Source organism: Taudactylus pleione, unplaced genomic scaffold (assembly GCF_031769625.1).
Source record: "Taudactylus pleione unplaced genomic scaffold, aTauple2 ptg001336l, whole genome shotgun sequence".
NCBI lineage: Eukaryota > Metazoa > Chordata > Amphibia > Anura > Myobatrachidae > Taudactylus > Taudactylus pleione.
In genome coordinates this window covers 120455-141432 of record NW_028285736.1, presented here as the reverse complement: position 1 = coordinate 141432, position 20978 = coordinate 120455, and the positions used below count along the sequence as shown (strand labels likewise).

The following is a 20978-nucleotide window of genomic DNA, read 5'->3' as shown; positions in this document are numbered from 1 at the left end:
ACTGCTGTCAATGTTAGTTAAAAGAAGACCTACCCCGAAAATAAGCCAAAAAAAAAATAAGACAGTGTCTTATTATCGGGGAAACACGGTAATACCACATATCAGTGTGTGCTGGGAGCTGTGTTATTCCCCCTCATACATCACTGTACGGTCCCCTCCCTCTATAATAATACCACATATCAGTGTGTGCTGGGAGCTGTGTTATTCCCCCTCATACATCACTGTACGGTCCCCTCCCTATATAATAATACCACATATCAGTGTGTGCTGGGAGCTGTGTTATTCCCCCTCATATATCACTGTACAGTCCCCCCCCCTAAATAATAATAATACCACATCTCAGTGTGTGCTGGGAGCTGTGTTATTCCCCCTCATTCATCACTGTACGGTCCCCTCCCTCTATAATAATACCACATATCAGTGCGTGCTGGGAGCTGTGTTATTCCCCCTCATATATCACTGTACAGTCCCCCCCCCCTATATAATAATAATACCACATCTCAGTATGTGCTGGGAGCTGTGTTATTCCCCCTCATATATCACTGTACAGTCCCCTCTCCCCCTATATAATAATAATTCCACACATCAATGTGTGCTGGGAGCTGTGTTATTCCCCTTCATACATCACTGTACGGTCCCCTCCCTCTATAATAATACCACATATCAGTGTGTGCTGGGAGCTGTCTTATTCCCCCTCATATATCACTGCACAGTCCTCTCTCCCCTATTTAATAATAATACCACATATCAGTGTGTGCTTGGAGCTGTGTTATTCCCCCTCATATATCACTGCACAGTCCCCTCTCCCCTATATAATAATAATAATACCACATATTAGTGTGTGCTGGGAGCTGCGTTATTCCCCCTCATATATCACTGTACAGTCCCCTCTCCCCTATATAATAATAATACCACGTATCAGTGTGTGCTGGGAGCTGTGTTATTCCCCCTCATATATCACTGCACAGTCCCCTCTCCCCTATATAATAATAATACCACATATCATTGTGTGTTGGGAGATGTGCTATTCCCCCTCATATATCACTGTACGGTCCCCTCTCCCCTATATAATAATACCACATATCAGTGTGTGCTGGGAGCTGTGTTATTCCCCCTCATATATCACTGTACAGTCCCCTCTCCCCTATATAATAATAATACCACATATCAGTGGGTGCTGGGAGCTGTTATTCCCCCTCATATATCACTGTACAGTCCCTTCTCCCCTATATAATAATAATACCACATATCAGTGTGTGCTGGGAGCTGTGTTATTCCCCCTCATATATCACTGTACAGTCCCTTCTCCCCTATATAATAATAATACCACATATCAGTGGGTGCTGGGAGCTGTGTTATTCCCCCTCATATATCACTGTACAGTCCCCTCTCCCCTATATAATAATAATACCACATATCAGTGTGTGCTGGGAGCTGTGTTATTCCCCCTCATATATCACTGTACAGTCCCCTCTCCCCTATATAATAATACCACATATCAGTGTGTGCTTGGAGCTGTGTTATTCCCCCTCATATAACACTGCACAGTCCCCTCTCCCCTATATAATAATAATACCACATATCAGTGGGTGCTGGGAGCTGTGTTATTCCCCCTCATATATCACTGTACAGTCCCCTCTCCCCCTATATAATAATAATACCACATATCAGTGTGTGCTGGGAGCTGTGTTATTCCCCCTCATATATCACTGTACAGTCCCCTCTCCCCTATATAATAATAATAATATAATATAATATATACAGGACACGTTACCTGGCTCAGGCTGTCAGGAATGTCTATGACAAAATGGCAGCTAAACCCCTTGTGGCCCCGCCCCCACTGCTCTGTGATTGGGAGACTATAAGAATATGGCCGCCGATCACCGTACATGAGGACACCATTAGACTAATATATTGTTACTCTAGTGATGAAGCTGTGAGCGGCAGCTGCAGGTGGATGGTAGTTACAGGACGTCCTTCCTACTTGGTGCAGCCCGATTGCTTACTCGCTGCTGCCAATCATCGCGCTGAGGGGAATGAGAGGAGGGCGGTCACTATGATAAGAGGGGCGGGGTTGATAGTAGCCATAGGTACATGGAGATGAGAGGGGCGGGGCTAAGTAGAGGGGGCGTTTCTTTTATTTACTGCAACTTCCGGGTGATGGTTCCAGCAGGAGGAATAAGCAGCTGGTGATGGTATTTATTATTAATATACAGGGGGAGCAGTCTGTGGTGCTGCATTATCATTATACAGGTAGAGCAGACACTAGTGTTCTATATAATACAGAAGTATTAGACCCTGGTGTTACTATAAGCAGCCTCTAGTGCTGCACTATGTTTATACAGGTAGAGCAGACCCCAGTGTTGGTATAATACAGGTGGAGCAGACCCTAGTGTTGGTGCAATACACGTGTAGTAGAACCTTTTGTTACTAATATACAGTTGGAGCAGACTTTGGTGCTGCATTATAATTATACAAATATCAACAACACAAGCAGAAAGTTCTCTTTTTAGGGTCACTGAACCTACTAATATTAGTGTAACCTGTAATAGTGTCAGTAAGAAATGACGAGGTGTTATCTGTATAGCGCAATAAGTCAGGGAATACACAGAACGTAACAGAAAGACGATATAAAGCCTGGTCTAACCAGGGCCAATAACCCCTCAGCACTGACCAGCTGTGTGATGGGAGACGTATATAGTATCACAGTAAGTGTAAGGAGGGAGATTCTCTCTGTATAATAAAGCCTCGGCCATCACCTGATTATGTGCTATTGTCTGATATGTCCAAGTGCTCATATCTGACATGGTGCAGTCACATGTAACATACATAGAGTAATCCCATATATCTGACATGGTGCAGTCACATGTAACATACATAGAATAATCCCATCTATCTGACATGGTGCAGTCACATGTAACATACATAAATAATACCAGATATCTGACATGGTGTATTTACATGTAACATACATAGAGTAATCCCATATATCTGACATGGTGCATTCACATGAAACATACATAGAGTAATCCCAGATATCTGACATGGTGCAGTCACATGTAACATACATAGAATAATCCCATATATCTGACATGGTGCAGTCACATGTAACATAAATAGAATAATCCCATCTATCTGACATGGTACAGTCACATGTAACATACATAGAATAATCCCATCTATCTGACATGGTGCAGTCACATGTAACATACATAGAATAATCCCATATATCTGACATGGTGCATTCACATGTAACATACATAGAATAATCCCATCTATCTGAGTAGGCAGCATTATAATACATTAATTATCAATTTAAATGTATATGAACTTTCCCAGGTGTCCTTTTGGGATAATGTACAGGTAGCTGAATATATTATAGGAAACACAGGTTAGATCCCAAATGTAAGTATAAGCAATCTGCAACGTAACCCAGATATTACTGCAGAATAACATCTAGTTATACAGTATTGCAGGTTACCATGGTGACACATAGCATCTAGTTATACAGTATTGCAGGTTACCATGGTGACATATAGCATCTAGTTATACAGTATTGCAGGTTACCACGGTGACACATAGCATCTAGTTATACAGCATTGCTGGTTACCACGGTGACATATAGCATCTAGTTATACAGCATTGCTGGTTACCATGGTGACATATATCATCTAGTTGTACAGCATTGCTGGTTGCCACGGTGACATATAGCATCTAGTTATACAGCATTGCAGGTTACCATGGTGACATATAGCATCTAGTTATACAGCATTGCTGGTTACCACGGTGACACATAGCCATAGGCTAAACTGGGGGGGTGGTCCGGGGATGCACAGGACCACCCACTAGCCAAGTTCCGCCATATTGCTTGAAGTCAGCAGCAGTGCTGCCAGGCAGGGTGAAACAGCACCTGCAACCTTTCAAATTTGCCCCCGTAGCCGTAGGGAATCCGGACTGCTGCTGATAAAGGCGGCAGCTCCTGACTCTGAGTTCTGACTGACGGAGCAGGGATTCCCGTGCGGGGGGCCAGGGTTGTCGAGGGTGGCACTAGTCTGCGGCCGCTTCCATGTCCGCGCTGATCCCCGGCTACTCCCCCAGCTTCAAGAAGCCCTCGGAGGTCCTCCCGCGGCTGAACCAGTGGAGGAGCCAGAGCCAAGGCGGCGCTCTTCTCCCTGAGGGATGCCACCAAGCGGGCAGCCGGGGTGCGGCCCTTCTCCCCGCGCCTGCTGCAGCAGAGTGGGGTGGTGAAGCTGAGGAACCCGTTCCCCAGCCTGGAGAACACGGTGCTGGGAAGAGGAGACCGCGGAGTGTGAGTTGCGGACTGGGAGCTGAGCGCTGCCGGAGCAGGAGAATCCGCTGAGGTGAGAGAGGGGAGGGGAATGACAATGACTGGACCCGGGCTCCACGGTCCCCAGTCGGTACTCGGGTGGGAGGAACAGCGAGAACCTGGTGACACAGTACACTGATCCCAACATCCCCAGCACCCATTATTCCCTCCTCCCCCACCGATACACACATTATACCGCCAGTGTATGGATGCCGGCCACACATCAGCACTTAGGACACCCCTGCAGGTCCATAAGTGCTGGGCACGCCCCCAAGAGCGATTAAAATGGGATGCACCTTAAAGACATGCCCCCTTTTCATGTGGCTACGCCCCCTTTTCAGCAGCAGGAGTCCCTCTTTCAAGGTCCAGTGCCCTGCCCAGTGCTGCACCTAGAATGAACACTACTTCCAAGGTAACACAAGTTCTGGCGAGGAGTTGGAACTGGGACCACCCATTACCAAATGTCTAGTTTCACACTAGCACATAGCATCTAGTTATACAGCATTGCAGGTTACCACGGTGACACATAGCGTCTAGTTATAAAGCATTGCAGGTTACCATGGTGACATATAGCATCTAGTTATACAGCATTGCTGGTTACCACGGTGACACATAGCATCTAGTTATAGAGCATTGCAGGTTACCATGGTGACATATAGCATCTAGTTATACAGCATTGCTGGTTACCATGGTGACATATAGCATCTAGTTATAAAGCATTGCAGGTTACCATGGTGACATATAGCATCTAGTAATACAGCATTGCAGGTTACCACGGTGACGTATAGCATCTAGTTATACAGCATTGCAGGTTACCACGGTGACACATAGCATCTAGTTATACAGCAGTGCAGGTTACCACGGTGACATATAGCAGCCAATTGTTACTAAGGTAAAAGTAATAAGCTTTTCCTGCGCTTGTGATGTACTAAGCAGCTCAGTAGTGTAAGGATATAATATCATTATTTATAAAGAAGAAATACACATACATACATCAGCACAAGCACTGAGATTATGTGTATAGCTCCTATGAGAATATGTGGAAGGGCTGGTCCCTGAGAGGGTGATGTGGAACGGCAATCACAAGGTGACCTGTCCCTACTGTACCCTAAGATGGTCGTCGTCTTCCTCCTGTATGCGGTCCGGTACATACCCGGCAGGTAGGCCTGTAACACCCGTCCAGTGCTCAGTCTGACCCCTGATAAGATGGGGCCAGGTTACCGATGATGGTTTGCGCTGTACTCTCAGTGCATGTGGCGTGCTGAGTCGCATCCTGCTGGATGACGTCACCAACCGGCTGATGTTAGAGAGGGAAGTTCCAGTTAAACTCTGTCCATTTCCTACTCGTAACCAAAGTGTTTCACACAGTTTGGTGCTTTCTCAGGGGTATGCTGATCTTCCATGTCTCCATATTTATACTAAACCCTTTAGGGGTCAATACCCTCAGTAGGTGGTTATTAGTGTTACATGATGCAGGTGGAGCTGACACAGTGTTACATATAATACAGGTGGAGCAGACACTGGTGTTACAATAATACAGCTGGAGCAGTCACTGCTCGATGGGTAACAGATTATAGAGAACGGGGGTGTCCGGTGCACTCAGACCCCCAATACAGAACGTATCAGGTGTAGCTGGCGGTCAGTATCCTCAGTACGTGGTTATTAGTATTACATGTGATACAGGTGGAGCAGACCCTGGTGTTACATATAATACAGATGGAGCAGTCACTGCTCGGTGGGTAACAGACTATAGAGATAGGGAGGTATCCGGTGCACTCAGACCCCCCATACAGATTGTATCAGCTGTAGCTGGCGGTCAGTACCCTCAGTAGGTGGTTATTAGTGGTACATATAATACAGGTGGAGCAGACCCTGGTGTTACATATAATACAGGTGTAGCAGACCGTAGTGTTACATATAATACAGGTGGAGCAGCCCCGGTGTTACATATAGTACAGGTGGAGCAGTCACTGCTCGGTGGGTAACAGACTATAGAGAAAGGGAGGTGTCCGGTGCACTCAGACCCCCATACAGAATATAGCAGCTGTAGCTGGTGGTCAGTAACCTCAGGTGGTTATTAGTGTTACATATAATACAGGTGGAGAAGACCCTGGTGTTATTATAATACAGGTGGAGCAGTCACTGCTCGGTGGGTAACAGACTATAGAGAAAGGGAGGTGTCCGGCACACTCAGACCCCCCATACAGAATGTATCAACTGTAGCTGGTGGTCAGTACCCTCAGTAGGTGGTTATTAGTGTTACATATAATACAGGTGGAGCAGACCCTGGTGTTATTATAATACAGGTGGAGCAGTCACTGCTCGGTGGGTAACAGACTATAGAGATAGGGAGGTGTCCGGAGCACTCAGACCCCCCATACAGAAAGTATCAGCTGTAGCTGGTGGTCAGTACCCTCAGTAGGTGGTTATTAGTGTGGAAGTGACAGAATAAACAGAGAGACACCATAGTGTACACCGGGTGATGTATAAGATGCACAGACGTCCTCTGTAATAGGCCCTGCTGAGTCCTCACCTGTCTGAGGATTTCTTAGCTTTCTTTTCATTCCTCTAATTATCACCAACCTGTTTGGTGCTCCCTCTGCTCCCCGCACTTTCTCTCTTACCGTCATGTGTGTAGGGACCAGCATTTCCCAGCACCAGTCCTCAGGGAACCATGACAGGGCATGTTTTCCATGTCTCCTCACAGAATCACCAGGGAGGTAATTGGCACCACCTGTAGATTGTTTAAAGGATATATGGATATTATTACAGATGTGGGAGCAGAGAAAATAAGATGGGTGATTGTACACAAGTCGCCCAGATATTTAGGAGACAGATTAATAGGGCAGTAGTGAGGAAGAGAGGCCGGGCTGGGAGATGAGGTGCGCTATCAGAGACTTTATCCTAATGTAGGTTACTGGGGAGAATGACCTGAGGGTGGAATGAGGAGGAAAAGGTGGGTGGGCTGTAAGGGATCTGGCCTGGGGAAATATCTTGTCATATGGTGTTGTGTACTTGTGTATATTATACTATGTGTAGTAACCACTGGTTTCAGGTGTATGGGAATCGGTAGGAAATACCAAAGGTTGAATAGCCAGCGGTTTTAATGCCGAAAGCCTGATCATCTGGAATCCCGACTGGGGCTGGTAAGTACCTTAATCCTACCCTGCCGCCGTCCTAAGCCTAACCCTCCCTACATGTCCCTGTAATAATACAGGGACATGACTGGGGAGGTGAGAGGGTCTGGGGGTGTCACAGTGACATTACTTAAATCTATAGTAATAATACAGGGACATGACTGGGGAGGTGAGGGGATGTGGGAGTGTCACAGTGACATCACCTACATCTATAGTAATAATACAGGAACATAACTGGGGAGGTGAGGGGATCTGGGAGTGTCAGAGTGACATCACTTTTATCTATAGTAATAATGCAGGGACGTGACTGGGGAGGTAAGGGGATCTTGGAGTGTCACAGTGACATCACTTATATCTATAGTAATAATACAGGGACATGACTGGGGAGGTAAGGGGATCTGGGAGTGTCACAGTGACATACACTTATATCTATAGTAATAATACAGGGACATGACTGGGGAGGTGAGGGGATCTGGGAGGATCACAGTGATATCACTTATATCTATAGTAATAATACAGGGACATGACTGGGTAGGTGAGGGTTTCTGGGAGTGTAGCAGTGACATCACTTATGTCTATAGTAATAATACAGGGACATGACTAAGGAGGTGAGGGGATCTGGGACTGTATGCAGTGATATTCGGTGTCTTCCCCAATACACAGGGTTACACAGTAGTGAAGAAGACATCCGGTGAGTGTGAGACACCCAGCAGCCGTCCCCGTGTGTCAGGAGGACTGAGCAGGACCCAGAGCCCCATCACGGTGCCTCCAACTCACTCACTGATACATGAGAGACACAATGACCAGAAGATCCTGGAACTCGCCAACAAGATCATTCAGCTGCTGAATGGAGAGGTGACTGCTGGGAATGGGACATTATACTGTAATACTAGGGGATGTGTCTGGCTGATGACTGGAGAGGTGACTGCTGGGAATGGGACATTATACAGTAACACCAGGGGATGTGTCTGGGTGATGACTGTAGAGGTGACTGCTGGGAAAGGGACATTATACAGGAACACCAGGGGATGTGTCTGGGTGATGACAGTATCATTGTGTGTGTCAAGTTCCTGTAAGGTGTCAGGATGTCACTATGTATCCATGCAGGAGGGGGAATATATAGAGGAACACAGGGGTCTATACAAGGACGTGATGATGGAGAATCACCGACTCCTCACATCACTGGGTAAGAGGAGAATGTAATTTACTGTACAGGGGAGAGCAGGTATGGGGACCCTCTATATACACATCACCTGATAATCACATATATACAATGTACTCAGTCACTGTGTGTCTCCTACAGATGGACCCAGTAACAGAAATACCCCAGAGAGATATCCCCATCCTCTTTATTCACAGGATTGTACAGAGGAGAATCGCAGGACCCCACAGGAGCATCAGGTAGATGGGACTTAGAGTCTCACCAATATACCAAAGTATCTTTATATGATCTGTAGGAAGCTGTGTGTGTCTTATTAACCAGAATTCTTCTAATTAATATGATTTCATGAAATCTGAAATTTTTAAACTATTATTTTATTGTTTTGTGGGTTATTTAGGGTGAAAGTCTGGCTAATATAAAGGCAGAAGATATAGTGGGAGAAGAAGAGATGGATGTGACTGCTATGAAGGCAGAAGATATAGAGGGAGAAGAAGAGATGTTTGTGACTGATATGAAGGCAGAAGATATAGAGGGAGAAGAAGAGACGTATGTGACTGATATGAAGGCAGAAAATATAGAGGGAGAAGAAGAGACATATGTGACTGATATGAAGGCAGAAGATACAGAGGGAGAAGAAGAGACGTATGTGACTGATATAAAGGTAGAAGATATAGAGGGAGAAGAAGAGACATATGTAACTGATATGAAGGCAGAAGCTATAGAGGGAGAAGAAGAGACGTATGTGACTGATATGAAGGCAGAAGATATAGAGGGAGAAGAAGAGGTGTATGTGACTGATATGAAGGCAGAAGATATAGAGGGAGAAGAGACATATGTGACTGATATGAAGGCAGAAGATATAGAGGGAGAAGAAGAGACGTATGTGACTGATATGAAGGCAGAAGATATAGAGGGAGAAGAAGAGACGTATGTGACTGATATGAAGGCAGAAGATATAGAGGGAGAAGAAGAGACGTATGTGACTGATATGAAGGCAGAAGATACAGAGGGAGAAGAAGAGACGTATGTGACTGATAATAAGGCAGAAGATATAGATGGAGAAGAAGAGACGTATGTGACTGATAATAAGGCAGAAGACATAGAGGGAGAAGAGACGTATGTGACTGATATGAAGGCAGAAGATATAGAGGGAGAAGAAGAGACGTATGTGACTGATATGAAGGCAGCAGATATAGAGGGAGAAGAGACGTATGTGAAGGGTGATCAGCAGTATGGTGTGGAGCAAATCCCTACAGATATCAGCACAGGTGAGTAATAGAAAAGAGTCATATATTCTTCTTGCTCAGTCACTACAACAGTACAAAGTAATGAGGGAAATGTATTTGCCCAGTGGCAGAATCAGGAGCCATCCGTCCCTATTATAGTCCTGCTCTCCCCCCTCACATCATGTCACTGTGTGTTACCAGCCCAGAGATTTAACCAGTCTCCTCCCCACACTCTCTGGTGTATCTCATACATCAGGAGCCATCAGCCCCTATTATACTCTTGCTCTCTCCCTCACATCATGTCACTGTGTGTTACCAGCCCAGAGATCTGACCAGTCTCCTCCCCACACTCTCTGGTGTATCTCATACATCAGGAGCCATCAGCCCCTATTATACTCCTGCTCTCCCCCTCACATCATGTCACTCTTACCAGCTCAGATCTGATCAGTATCCTCCCCATACTCACTGGTGTATCTCATTCATTGGAAGCCATCAGCCCCTATTATACTCCTGCTCTCCCCCTCACATCATGTCACTGTGTGTTACCAGCCCAGAGATCTGACCAGTCTCCTCACACTCTCTGGTGTATCTCATACATCAGGAGCCATCAGCCCCTATTCTACTCCTGCTCTCCCCCTCACATCATGTCACTGTATGTTACCAGCCAAGAGATCTGACCAGTCTCCTCCCCACACTGTCTGGTGTATCTCATACATCAGGAGCCATCAGCCTCTATTATACTCCTGCTCTCCCCCTCACATCATGTCACTGTGTGTTACCAGCTCAGAGATCTGACCAGTCTCCTCCCCACACTCTCTGGTGTATCTCATACATCAGGAGCCATCAGCCCTTATTATACTCCTGCTCTCCCCCTCACATCATGTCACTGTATGTTACCAGCCCAGAGATCTGACCAGTCTCCTCCCCACACTGTCTGGTGTATCTCATACATCAGGATCCATGAGCCAGTATTATACTCCTGCTATCTAGCATTTAATCATTTTAGAAGTCAATACTTCATTGATCGCACAGACAAGACAACAGGGAAAATACAAATATATCTTTATTGTGTGATATGGTAGCAATAAAATACAGCACATCACACTAAGTGGTACCTAAAGCAGTCGCCATGTTAATCACCAGTCCCCTAGATCAGATGTTACCCACACAATGTACCTGGGAGGGGGCAGCAGCCCACACCCCAAGTACTGACGGATGTCAGTCACTGCAATCACCTCCTGTATGCCCATCCAGAGACACAACTCTCAGGTGCAATGTTCTGCAGAAGTATGTGGGGATCCCTAGTCCGGCAGCCTAACACTGTCAAGGCCGGGACTTCTTCCCACTGTGCCATCCTGTAATACTGTCCTGCTGGCAGGAGACAAAGCTCCGCTCTCCAGTATCTCCTTGTAGGAGCCTAAACTCCACACCCCAGAGGACGTTACACAGTACTGATCCCCAACCCCCTCCTGTCCTGTCCTTGTAATACAGCTCAGTGCCCACAATGTAGGTGTACACCCCTGTGCAGGTAACTCATCAGTGTGTTTCCCCTGGTATTGGGTATCCCTGCAGGGGGGCTGGGTGTGATGTACACTCCCCCTGATTACTAGTTACCCCCTGTGGTGTGAGTGCCTTAGTGTATGAGAGTTACCGGGATGGAACAATGGGACTCAGAGGATTGGTAATGAGGAGGCGGATCTATGATAATGACGGGTCCCTCCTCTAGTTATATCCTCGTAGTCATGTGTGACATCCCGCACCCTCCAGCTGTTCTGTGCTTCCTGCCTCAGAGACAGACAGAGGACACGGCCACAGATAGACTTCCTCTAATACCTTTCATATGTCACCTGGTAATGTTACATATACACAACATGACAGCCTAACTGTATACATTACTACTATACACCCCCTTATGTGCTGTCTATACCCCTCACCCACAGTATATACTGCACATTACTACTATACACCCCTTATGTGCTGTCTATACCCCTCACCCACAGTATATGCTGCACATTACTACTATACACCCCTTATGTGCTGTCTATACCCCTCACCCACAGTATATGCTGCACATTACTACTATACACCCCTTATGTGCTGTCTATACCCCTCACCCACAGTATATGCTGCACATTACTACTATACACCCCTTATGTGCTGTCTATACCCCTCACCCACAGTATATGCTGCACATTACTACTATACACCCCTTATGTGCTGTCTATACCCCTCACCCACAGTATGTGCTGCACATTACTACTATACACTTCTTATGTGCTGTCTATACCCCTCACCCACAGTATATGCTGCACACTGCTACTATACACCCCCTTATGTGCTGTCTATATCCCTCACCCACAGTGTATGCTGCACATTACTACTATACACCCCTTATGTGCTGTCTTTACCCCTCACCTACAGTATATGCTGCACATTACTACTATACACTTCTTATGTGCTGTCTATACCCCTCACCCACAGTATATGCTGCACATTACTACTATACACCCACTTATGTGCTGTCTATACCTCTCACCCACAGTATAATGCTGCACATTACTACTATACACCCCCTTATGTGCTGCCTATACCCCTCACCTACAGTATATGCTGCACATTACTACTATACACCCCTTATGTGCTGTCTATACCCCTCACCCACAGTATATGCTGCACATTACTACTATACACCCACTTATGTGCTGTCTATACCTCTCACCCACAGTATAATGCTGCACATTACTACTATACACCCCCTTATGTGCTGCCTATACCCCTCACCTACAGTATATGCTGCACATTACTACTATACACCCCTTATGTGCTGTCTATACCCCTCACCCACAGTATATGTTGCACAGTACTACTATACACCCCCTTATGTGCTATCTATACCCCTCACCTACAGTATATGCTGCACATTACTACAATACACCCCCTTATGTGCTGTATATACCCCTCACCTACAGTATATGCTGCACATTACTACTATACACCCCCTTATGTGCTGTCTATACCCCTCACCCACAGTATATGCTGCACATTACTACTATACACCCCCTTATGTGCTGTCTATACCCCTCACCCACAGTATATGCTGCACATTACTACTATATACCCCCTTATGTGCTGTCTATACCCCTCACCTACAGTGTATGCTGCACATTACTACTATACACCCCCTAATGTGCTGCCTATACCCCTCACCCACAGTATATGCTGCACAGTACTACTATACACCCTTTATGTGCTGCCTATACCCCTCACCCACAGTATATGCTGCACATTACTACTATACACCCCTTATGTGCTGTCTATACCCCTCACCCACAGTATATGCTGCACATTACTACTATACACCCCCTTATGTGCTGTCTATACCCCTCACCCACAGTATTTGCTGCACATTACTACTATACACCTCCTTATGTGCTGTCTATATCCCTCACCCACAGTATATGCTACACATTACTACTATACACCCAAATGTGCTGTCTATTCCCCTCACCCACAGTATATGCTGCACATTTCTACTATACACCCACATATGTGCTGTCTATACCCCTCACCCACAGTATATTCAGCACATTACTACTATACACCCCTTTATGTGCTGTCTATACCCCTCACCTATAGTGTATTCTGCACATTACTACTATACACCCACTTATGTGCTGTATATACCCCTCACCCACAGTATATGCTGCACATTACTACTATACACCCCTTTATGTGCTGTCTGTACCCCTCACCCACAGTGTATGCTGCACGGTACTACTATACACCCCTTATGTGCTGCTTATACCCCTCACCCACAGTATATGCTGCACATTACTACTATACACCCCCTTATGTGCTGCCTATACCCCTCACCCACAGTGTATGCTGCACATTACTACTATACACCCCATTATGTGCTGCCTATACCCCTCACCTACAGTATATGATGCACATTACTGCTATACACCCCATTATGTGCTGCTTATTCCCCTCACCCACAGTATATGCTATACACCCCCTTATTTCCTTTCTGTCCCCCTCACCCACAGTATATGCTATACACCCCCGTATGTTCTTTTCTATACCCCTCACCCACAGTGTATGTTGCACGTTACTACTATACACTCCCTTATGTGCTGTATATACCCCTCACCCACAGCATATGCTGCACATTACTACTATACACCCCCTTATGTACTGTTTATACCCCTCACCCACAGTCTATGCTGCACATTACTACTATACACCCCCTTATGTGCTGTCTATACCCCTCACCTATAGTATATGCTGCACATTACTATACACCCCCTTATGTGCTGTCTATACCCCTCACCCACAGTATATGCTGCACATTACTGCTACACACCCCCTTTTGTGCTGTCTATACCCCTCACCCATAGTATATGCTGCACATTACTACTATACACCCCCTTATGTGTTGTCTATACTCCTCACCCACAGTATATGCTGCACATTACTACTATACACCTCCTTATGTGCTGCCTATACCCCTCACCCACAGTATATGCTACCAAACAAACAGTCCATGAAATAGCCAATGCTAACTGACGAGAGCTGTCACAGCTGGGTGATGTTGTTCTCTTTATATTTTGAGACAAGACTCTTCTTTATTGTTTTGTAAGTTATTGTAATTATCTGTAATCTGCAAAAATAAACAAAACCACTAAACATTGAGAACTTAGTAATAGTGGGAATTTTATCCAAACATTTTATATTGTTTCCTACAGGTGGATGCGCAATCAAGAACACCATGGAAGGAGATCTCATTTTGTGTCCACATTTTAAAATTCAGGATAACACCCCACAGGATTCTCCAGGAGACAACCCCATTACTCTAAATTTGCATCCAGTACATCACTGTGCAGATATATCATGTGGTCCTTCTATTTATGATAAATGTTCCCCTGATACCTCTAATATTGCTACACACAGTACAGCTCACAGAGGTGATAAAAACTTTCTCTGTTCTGAGTGTGGGAAATGTTTCACAAAGAAATCAAGTCTTGTTATACATCAGAGAAATCACACAGGGGAGAAACCATTTCCATGCTCTGAGTGTGGGAAATGTTTTATACAGAAATCACATCTCTTTACACATCAGAGAAGTCACACAGGGGAGAAACCATATCCATGCCCTGAGTGTGGGAAATGTTTTACAATGAAATCGCATCTTGTTACACATCAGAGTTATCACACAGGGGAGAAACCATATCTATGCTCTGAGTGTGGGAAATGTTTTATACTGAAATCAAATCTTGTTACACATCAGAGATGTCACACAGGTGAGAGGCCATTTCCATGCTCAGTGTGGAAAATGTTTTACACAGAAATCAGAACTTGTTACACATCAGAGAAGTCACACAGGAGAGAAACCATTTCCATGCCCTGAGTGTGGGAAATGTTTTACACAGAAATCATCTCTTGTTACACATCAGAGACATCACACAGGTGAGAAACCATTTCAATGCTCTGAGTGTGGGATATGTTTTACCCGGAAAACACAACTTGTTACACATCAGAGATGTCACACAGGTGAGAAACCATTTCCATGTCCTGAGTGTGGGAAATGTTTTAAATGGAAATCAGATCTTGTTACACATCAAATACTACATGAAAAAACATGAGCTCATAGACAATAAACACAATGGACCTGATTTGGAGCCGGTCGCAAGCAGCCCGATGGTCTGCGTACGCGCATGCTTCGTTCTGCGCATGCGCGAACTACTCATTGTGATCGCATACCGCTCACTCACCTTACAAAGACAGCCCAGCAGAGTGAGTGATAGGAGAGCCTGTTTGTGGGTGGTAACAGGTGCAGTCCAGTAAAAACGGGGGAGTGGAGGTGCGAATGCAGGCGTGCCTGAGTATTTCAACGCCGTTTCAGAGGCGTGCATAATTAACAGGCAGCGTCATTGTACACGTCACCAGCATTTTTTTTACACTGAAAGCCTTGCAGTGCTTGCGGTAGGGTAAAGGCAACCACAAGCGCTGCGTTCGCTTCCGATGGTCCTCGATGTACCAATGTTTTAATACACTTCCTGGAGATGACGTGCGCTAGTGGGCGTCTCTACATACGCTAAGGGGTGTCTGCATACATAAAGCGATCGCTCGTACAGGCAAAGTGGGCGTACTTATGCCTTGGCGAGCTATCGCTTCCCATGCCATCACTTGGTCATATTTGCATACGCTCAGTGCGAGCAGCTAGTGAGTGGGTCTGAATCAGGCCCAATACTTTAAATAATTCAAACACTTCAAATCTTTGGCTAATCTATTGTGTTTTGAGTACCAGCAATAGCAGATTGGACAATACACAGCGTCATCAGTAGACGAAACATTGGTACATTATCCACATAACAATCAACCTGTAATAAAGGAAAGTCTATATATTACACAGTCATGGACAACAGAAGGGAACAGACAAAGGACAGAACAAGGTGTCTTTTGTGTTGCTAAGCAAAAGCAATTAGTCCTCAGTCTCCTTGTACTATAGCCAATAGATCCATGTGGTGACATATTCCCAATGTCAGTCCATCGTGGAGAACATCACATCTTCCATCTGATGTTATACGTATGTGATGTAATGAGTTGCTGTAATTGTCATTACCTGTGTGTGATGGGGATCAGTGAAGCATAGATTATAGTAGCACACTGCCTGTTATATACTCACACACACACAGTGCTATGTATGTCCTCTCATCACTCTGCATTTCATTCCGCTGACCAATTGGCTCAGATGTAGTCATGTGTCTTATCAGCCAGACTATATCTTACCATTCAGTCTTAGGGGGCAGCTAGCTGAGGGGGCGACTAACTGTGGTAATACACAAAATGTTCTAAACAGAAAAAACAGTGTAACACACATTGATCACCATCTGTGACCAGGTAATTTCATGACATTTGTTTATGTACTGTCCTACAAATTTCACCTATTAAACCAAAATCAACATGTATTAAAAAAAAGCTTTTTCCTATATCACTCCATGGAGGGGAATTCAATTAGAGGCAAAGTTTTCACCTGTACGACTTTTCGCTTCATTCACCTGTTTCAGAGGCGAATTCATTCCGTGCGCGTTCCCGCTTTTCGCCTAATTCAATTGCAAAACAGGCGAAAACGGAAATAGGCGAATACGGAACAGGCGAAAAGTACTGAAAGAATTGGGGAAATCAGTCTGTACCCCAGAAAAAGATACATTAACATAGGGAATCAATATACTGTAGATGTGTACTAATAGCCCTAATAAGACTATTTTGGGTACTTAAGTTGTGTAAATTGCTTGCTATTAGCGTCTTTGTGAAGGTGGTGAAGAATGGCATTAAGCAGTATTTTTGGCTGAAAATACGTAGTCCAGTCAAATTTGGGGTACCTGAAAATGGGTGCTAGCATATTTTTATGTCTCTAAAGTGAACTTTTTAAAAACATGAAAAATCCACCTACTGCCTGCATCTCCAATCCTAAAAACACCTGACCCATCCTTGGGGACCCCTAGGAAGTCCATTCCACTACTTTTTATGTCTATCCCCCCACTTTTTAAATTTTCACCCCAAAAATTACATGTCTTTTTTGGGGTGTTCTTAGTTTTTTTTTTTTGCAGATTTGTCCTTTGGGGGGCTGTCCCAAGGGTCCTAAGTCGTTTCCCCACTTTTGCACCCCAAAATAAAGATTTTGCACTTTTCACCTGCTATTGATTGGAGAATATTTTTTGCCTAATTCAATGCATCGAGTGAGGTTAGTTGAAATTCTCCTGGAATTGAATTAGGCAAAAAGTATTTAGGCGAAATTTTCGCAACAAAACAGGCGAAAAAGGCTTTTCGCCTCTAATTGAATTCCCCTCATGGTATCTTCTCTAAGGCTATTACATCCGTCACTCCCTGTATGTCACCCCTCTGTACACATTGCCTCCTCATTACTCTACTCCCCTCTTATATACACACATGTGCTTTTTCCTATATCACTCCATGGTATCTTCTCTAAGGCTATTACATCCGTCACTCTCCCTGTATGTCACCCCTCTGTACACATTGCCTCCTCATTACTCTACTCCCCTCTTATGAGCTCACATGAGCTTTCTTGTTATCTATATAAACTGACAAACATCCTTATCCTGTCACCATAAAATCTTTCATACACCTACAACTATAATTATCTCTCTCCTGCTTCTATTAGCTGGTGACATATCTCCAAATCCAGGCCCCACTCATAATGAAATATAAATCCAGCAAACCTCATAAACATCATGTTTCTCCCATCACCCTCCCAGTCACTATAATGTGCCTTTTGGAATGCTGCTCTGTTTGCAATAACTTTGCATCCAACCAAGACCTTTATCTCATAGAACCTCAACCTTCTGGCGATAACAAAAACATGGCTCACACAATCAGACACTCCCTCCCCTGCAGCACTGTCACACAATCACACTCCCTCCCCTGCAGCACTGTCACACAATCAGACACTCCCTCCCCTGCAGCACTGTCACACAATCAGACACTCCCTCCCCTGCAGCACTGTCACACAATCAGACACTCCCTCCCCTGCAGCACTGTCACACATTCAGACACTCCCTCCCCTGCAGCACTGTCATCAGACAATCCCTCCCCTGCAGCACTGTCACACAATCAGACACTCCCTCCCCTGCAGCACTGTCACACAATCAGACATCTCCCTCCCCTGCAGCACTGTTACACAATCAGACACTCCCCCCCTGCAGCACTGTCACACAATCAGACACTCCCCCCCCTGCAGCACTGTCACACAATCAGACACTCTCCCCCTGCAGCACTGTCACACAGACACCCCCCCTGCAGCATTGTCACACAATCAGACACTCCCCCCCTGCAGCACTGTCACACAATCAGACACTCCCTCCCTGCAGCACTGTCACACAGTCAGATGCTCCCTCCCCTGCAGCACTGTCACACAATCAGACGCTCCCTCCCCTGCAGCACTGTCATCAGACAATCCCTCCCCTGCAGCACTGTCACACAATCAGACACTCCCTCCCCTGCAGCACTGTCACACAATCAGACATCTCCCTCCCCTGCAGCACTGTTACACAATCAGACACTCCCCCCCCTGCAGCACTGTCACACAATCAGACACTCCCCCCCCTGCAGCACTGTCACACAATCAGACACTCTCCCCCTGCAGCACTGTCACACAGACACCCCCCCTGCAGCATTGTCACACAATCAGACACTCCCCCCCTGCAGCACTGTCACACAATCAGACACTCCCTCCCTGCAGCACTGTCACACAGTCAGATGCTCCCTCCCCTGCAGCACTGTCACACAATCAGACGCTCCCTCCCCTGCAGCACTGTCACACAATCAGTCGCTCCCTCCCCTGCAGCACTGTCACACAATCATACACTCCCTCCCCTGCAGCACTGTCACACAATCAGACACTCCCTCCCCTGCAGCACTGTCACACAATCAGACACTCCCTCCCCTGTAGCACTGTCACACGGTGACTACACGTCACACACACCTCCAGGCCTGGTAATAGTAAAGGAGGTGGGGTAGGAATATTACTGTCCCAATCTATCACATACACAGATCTCCCACAGGTACCATCACTCACATTTACATCATTTGTACATTCTATCAGGACTGTCACCCCTTTCTCTCTGCGTGTTGCTGTCTATTGCCCACCTGGGCCACCCCAACAATTTCTGAAACCTATTTCTGCCTGACTCCCTCACTTCCTATCCTCAGACATCTCCACCATCATCATGGGTGATATCAGTATCGCTACTGACAGTCCCCAATCACCTCATGTCTCCAATCTACTCTCTGTAACCTCCTCTCTCTGCCTCTCCCAATGGTCTCCTCTTCTCATCAGGAGGGTCACTGCCTTGTTCTGGTAACACCAAGGAAGAACTAGAAGAGGTTGTCAGTCATTGATGCACATGTATAATATATAACTTATTGTTAGCTGTAACGTGTATAGATTATATACAGTCAGTGAGTTATTAAAGGAAAGAGAATTAGCAATGTGAATATAGAATGAAGAGTGTGTAATAAGGAAATACTGAGCCGTACGGCTCTACCATTAATTACTCATATTTATGTTTATATAGATGTGTCCTTCTCATTTGTTATATATAGTTATATATTGTGATAATAAATTCTTTATTCCAAATCCCTCAATATTGATCAGTGTTTTATTCTCTGTACTCTTATGTCTATTTATTTCACATTCATTTCTGATCCCAAAACATCTCTCTCCTTCATCCACTAGGGGACACTGGAGGCTAAAGACAGTGGGGTATAGACTGTGCTAAGTGGATCTGGGCACTTTAAATTTTAAGAAGTGTGAATAACTCCTCCCCCTCTATACCCCCCTACAAGCCCAGGGCCTGATTCAGAGCCGGACACTCTGACCAGAGCGCTCGCTATGAATCAGGGCCATCCCAGCTAAAATTGGAGCGGCCTCCTGGCCGCTCGCATAGCTGTGGGTGACAGAGCTGTTATGCGAGCGTCCAAAAAGATGGTCCCGATGGTCAAGACCATAGCGACCATCGGGCTTGCAATGAGACCTTTGTGGTAGCCCGGAGTGCTTTTGGCTCTATCAGAGCCAAAAACACTCCCACTGACATCACTAGTGATGTCAGTGGGGCCGGCCCCAGACGGTAGGCGTTCCCATGGGAACGCCTCCGTCTGACCAGCCACACCCACCATAGGTGGCGTGCTGTAACTCACCATCGACAGCACGCCCCCTTTGATGCGACACCTGGAGCGACGGCTTCCCCGTCGCTATCCGGGTCTCACGCATGCGCACGACGGAGCAGCCTCCGTCGTGCGCATGCGCACCATCGACCCGCTTGCGAGCGTACAGCGCTCACGAGCGGGTCTGAATGAGACCCCCAGTCTTAGTGTGCGCCCGAGGGGAGCTGGATGTGTATGCACATGTCTCAGGATTTTTATTAGAGTGCTGCTATGCTGAAGTAAGAAGATACATTGAGGACAGACAGACAGTAGCTGCACTGCCTATCTGCAATGATGGAGCTGTGGTGGGGATCCGTTTGCAAGTGCACGCACTTCGCCTAGGGTCCCTGACTGCTTAGACCACTGTCTACACATAGGGGGTTCTACATGCCGCTGCTTGC

The 20978-nt window shown here is 45.9% G+C and overlaps 1 protein-coding gene across 1 annotated transcript; it reads left to right on the top strand.

Annotated features, from left to right (window-relative positions):
• The first annotated feature begins 9614 nt into the window (after positions 1 to 9614).
• LOC148443075 (uncharacterized) lies at positions 9615 to 16781 on the top strand. The gene is made up of 2 exons (XM_088463264.1): positions 9615 to 9894; positions 14601 to 16781. The coding sequence occupies exons 1-2, from the start codon at positions 9615 to 9617 to the stop codon at positions 15260 to 15262; spliced, it is 942 nt and encodes a 313-aa protein (XP_088319390.1). The 3' UTR covers positions 15263 to 16781.
• The last annotated feature ends 4197 nt before the right edge of the window (positions 16782 to 20978 follow it).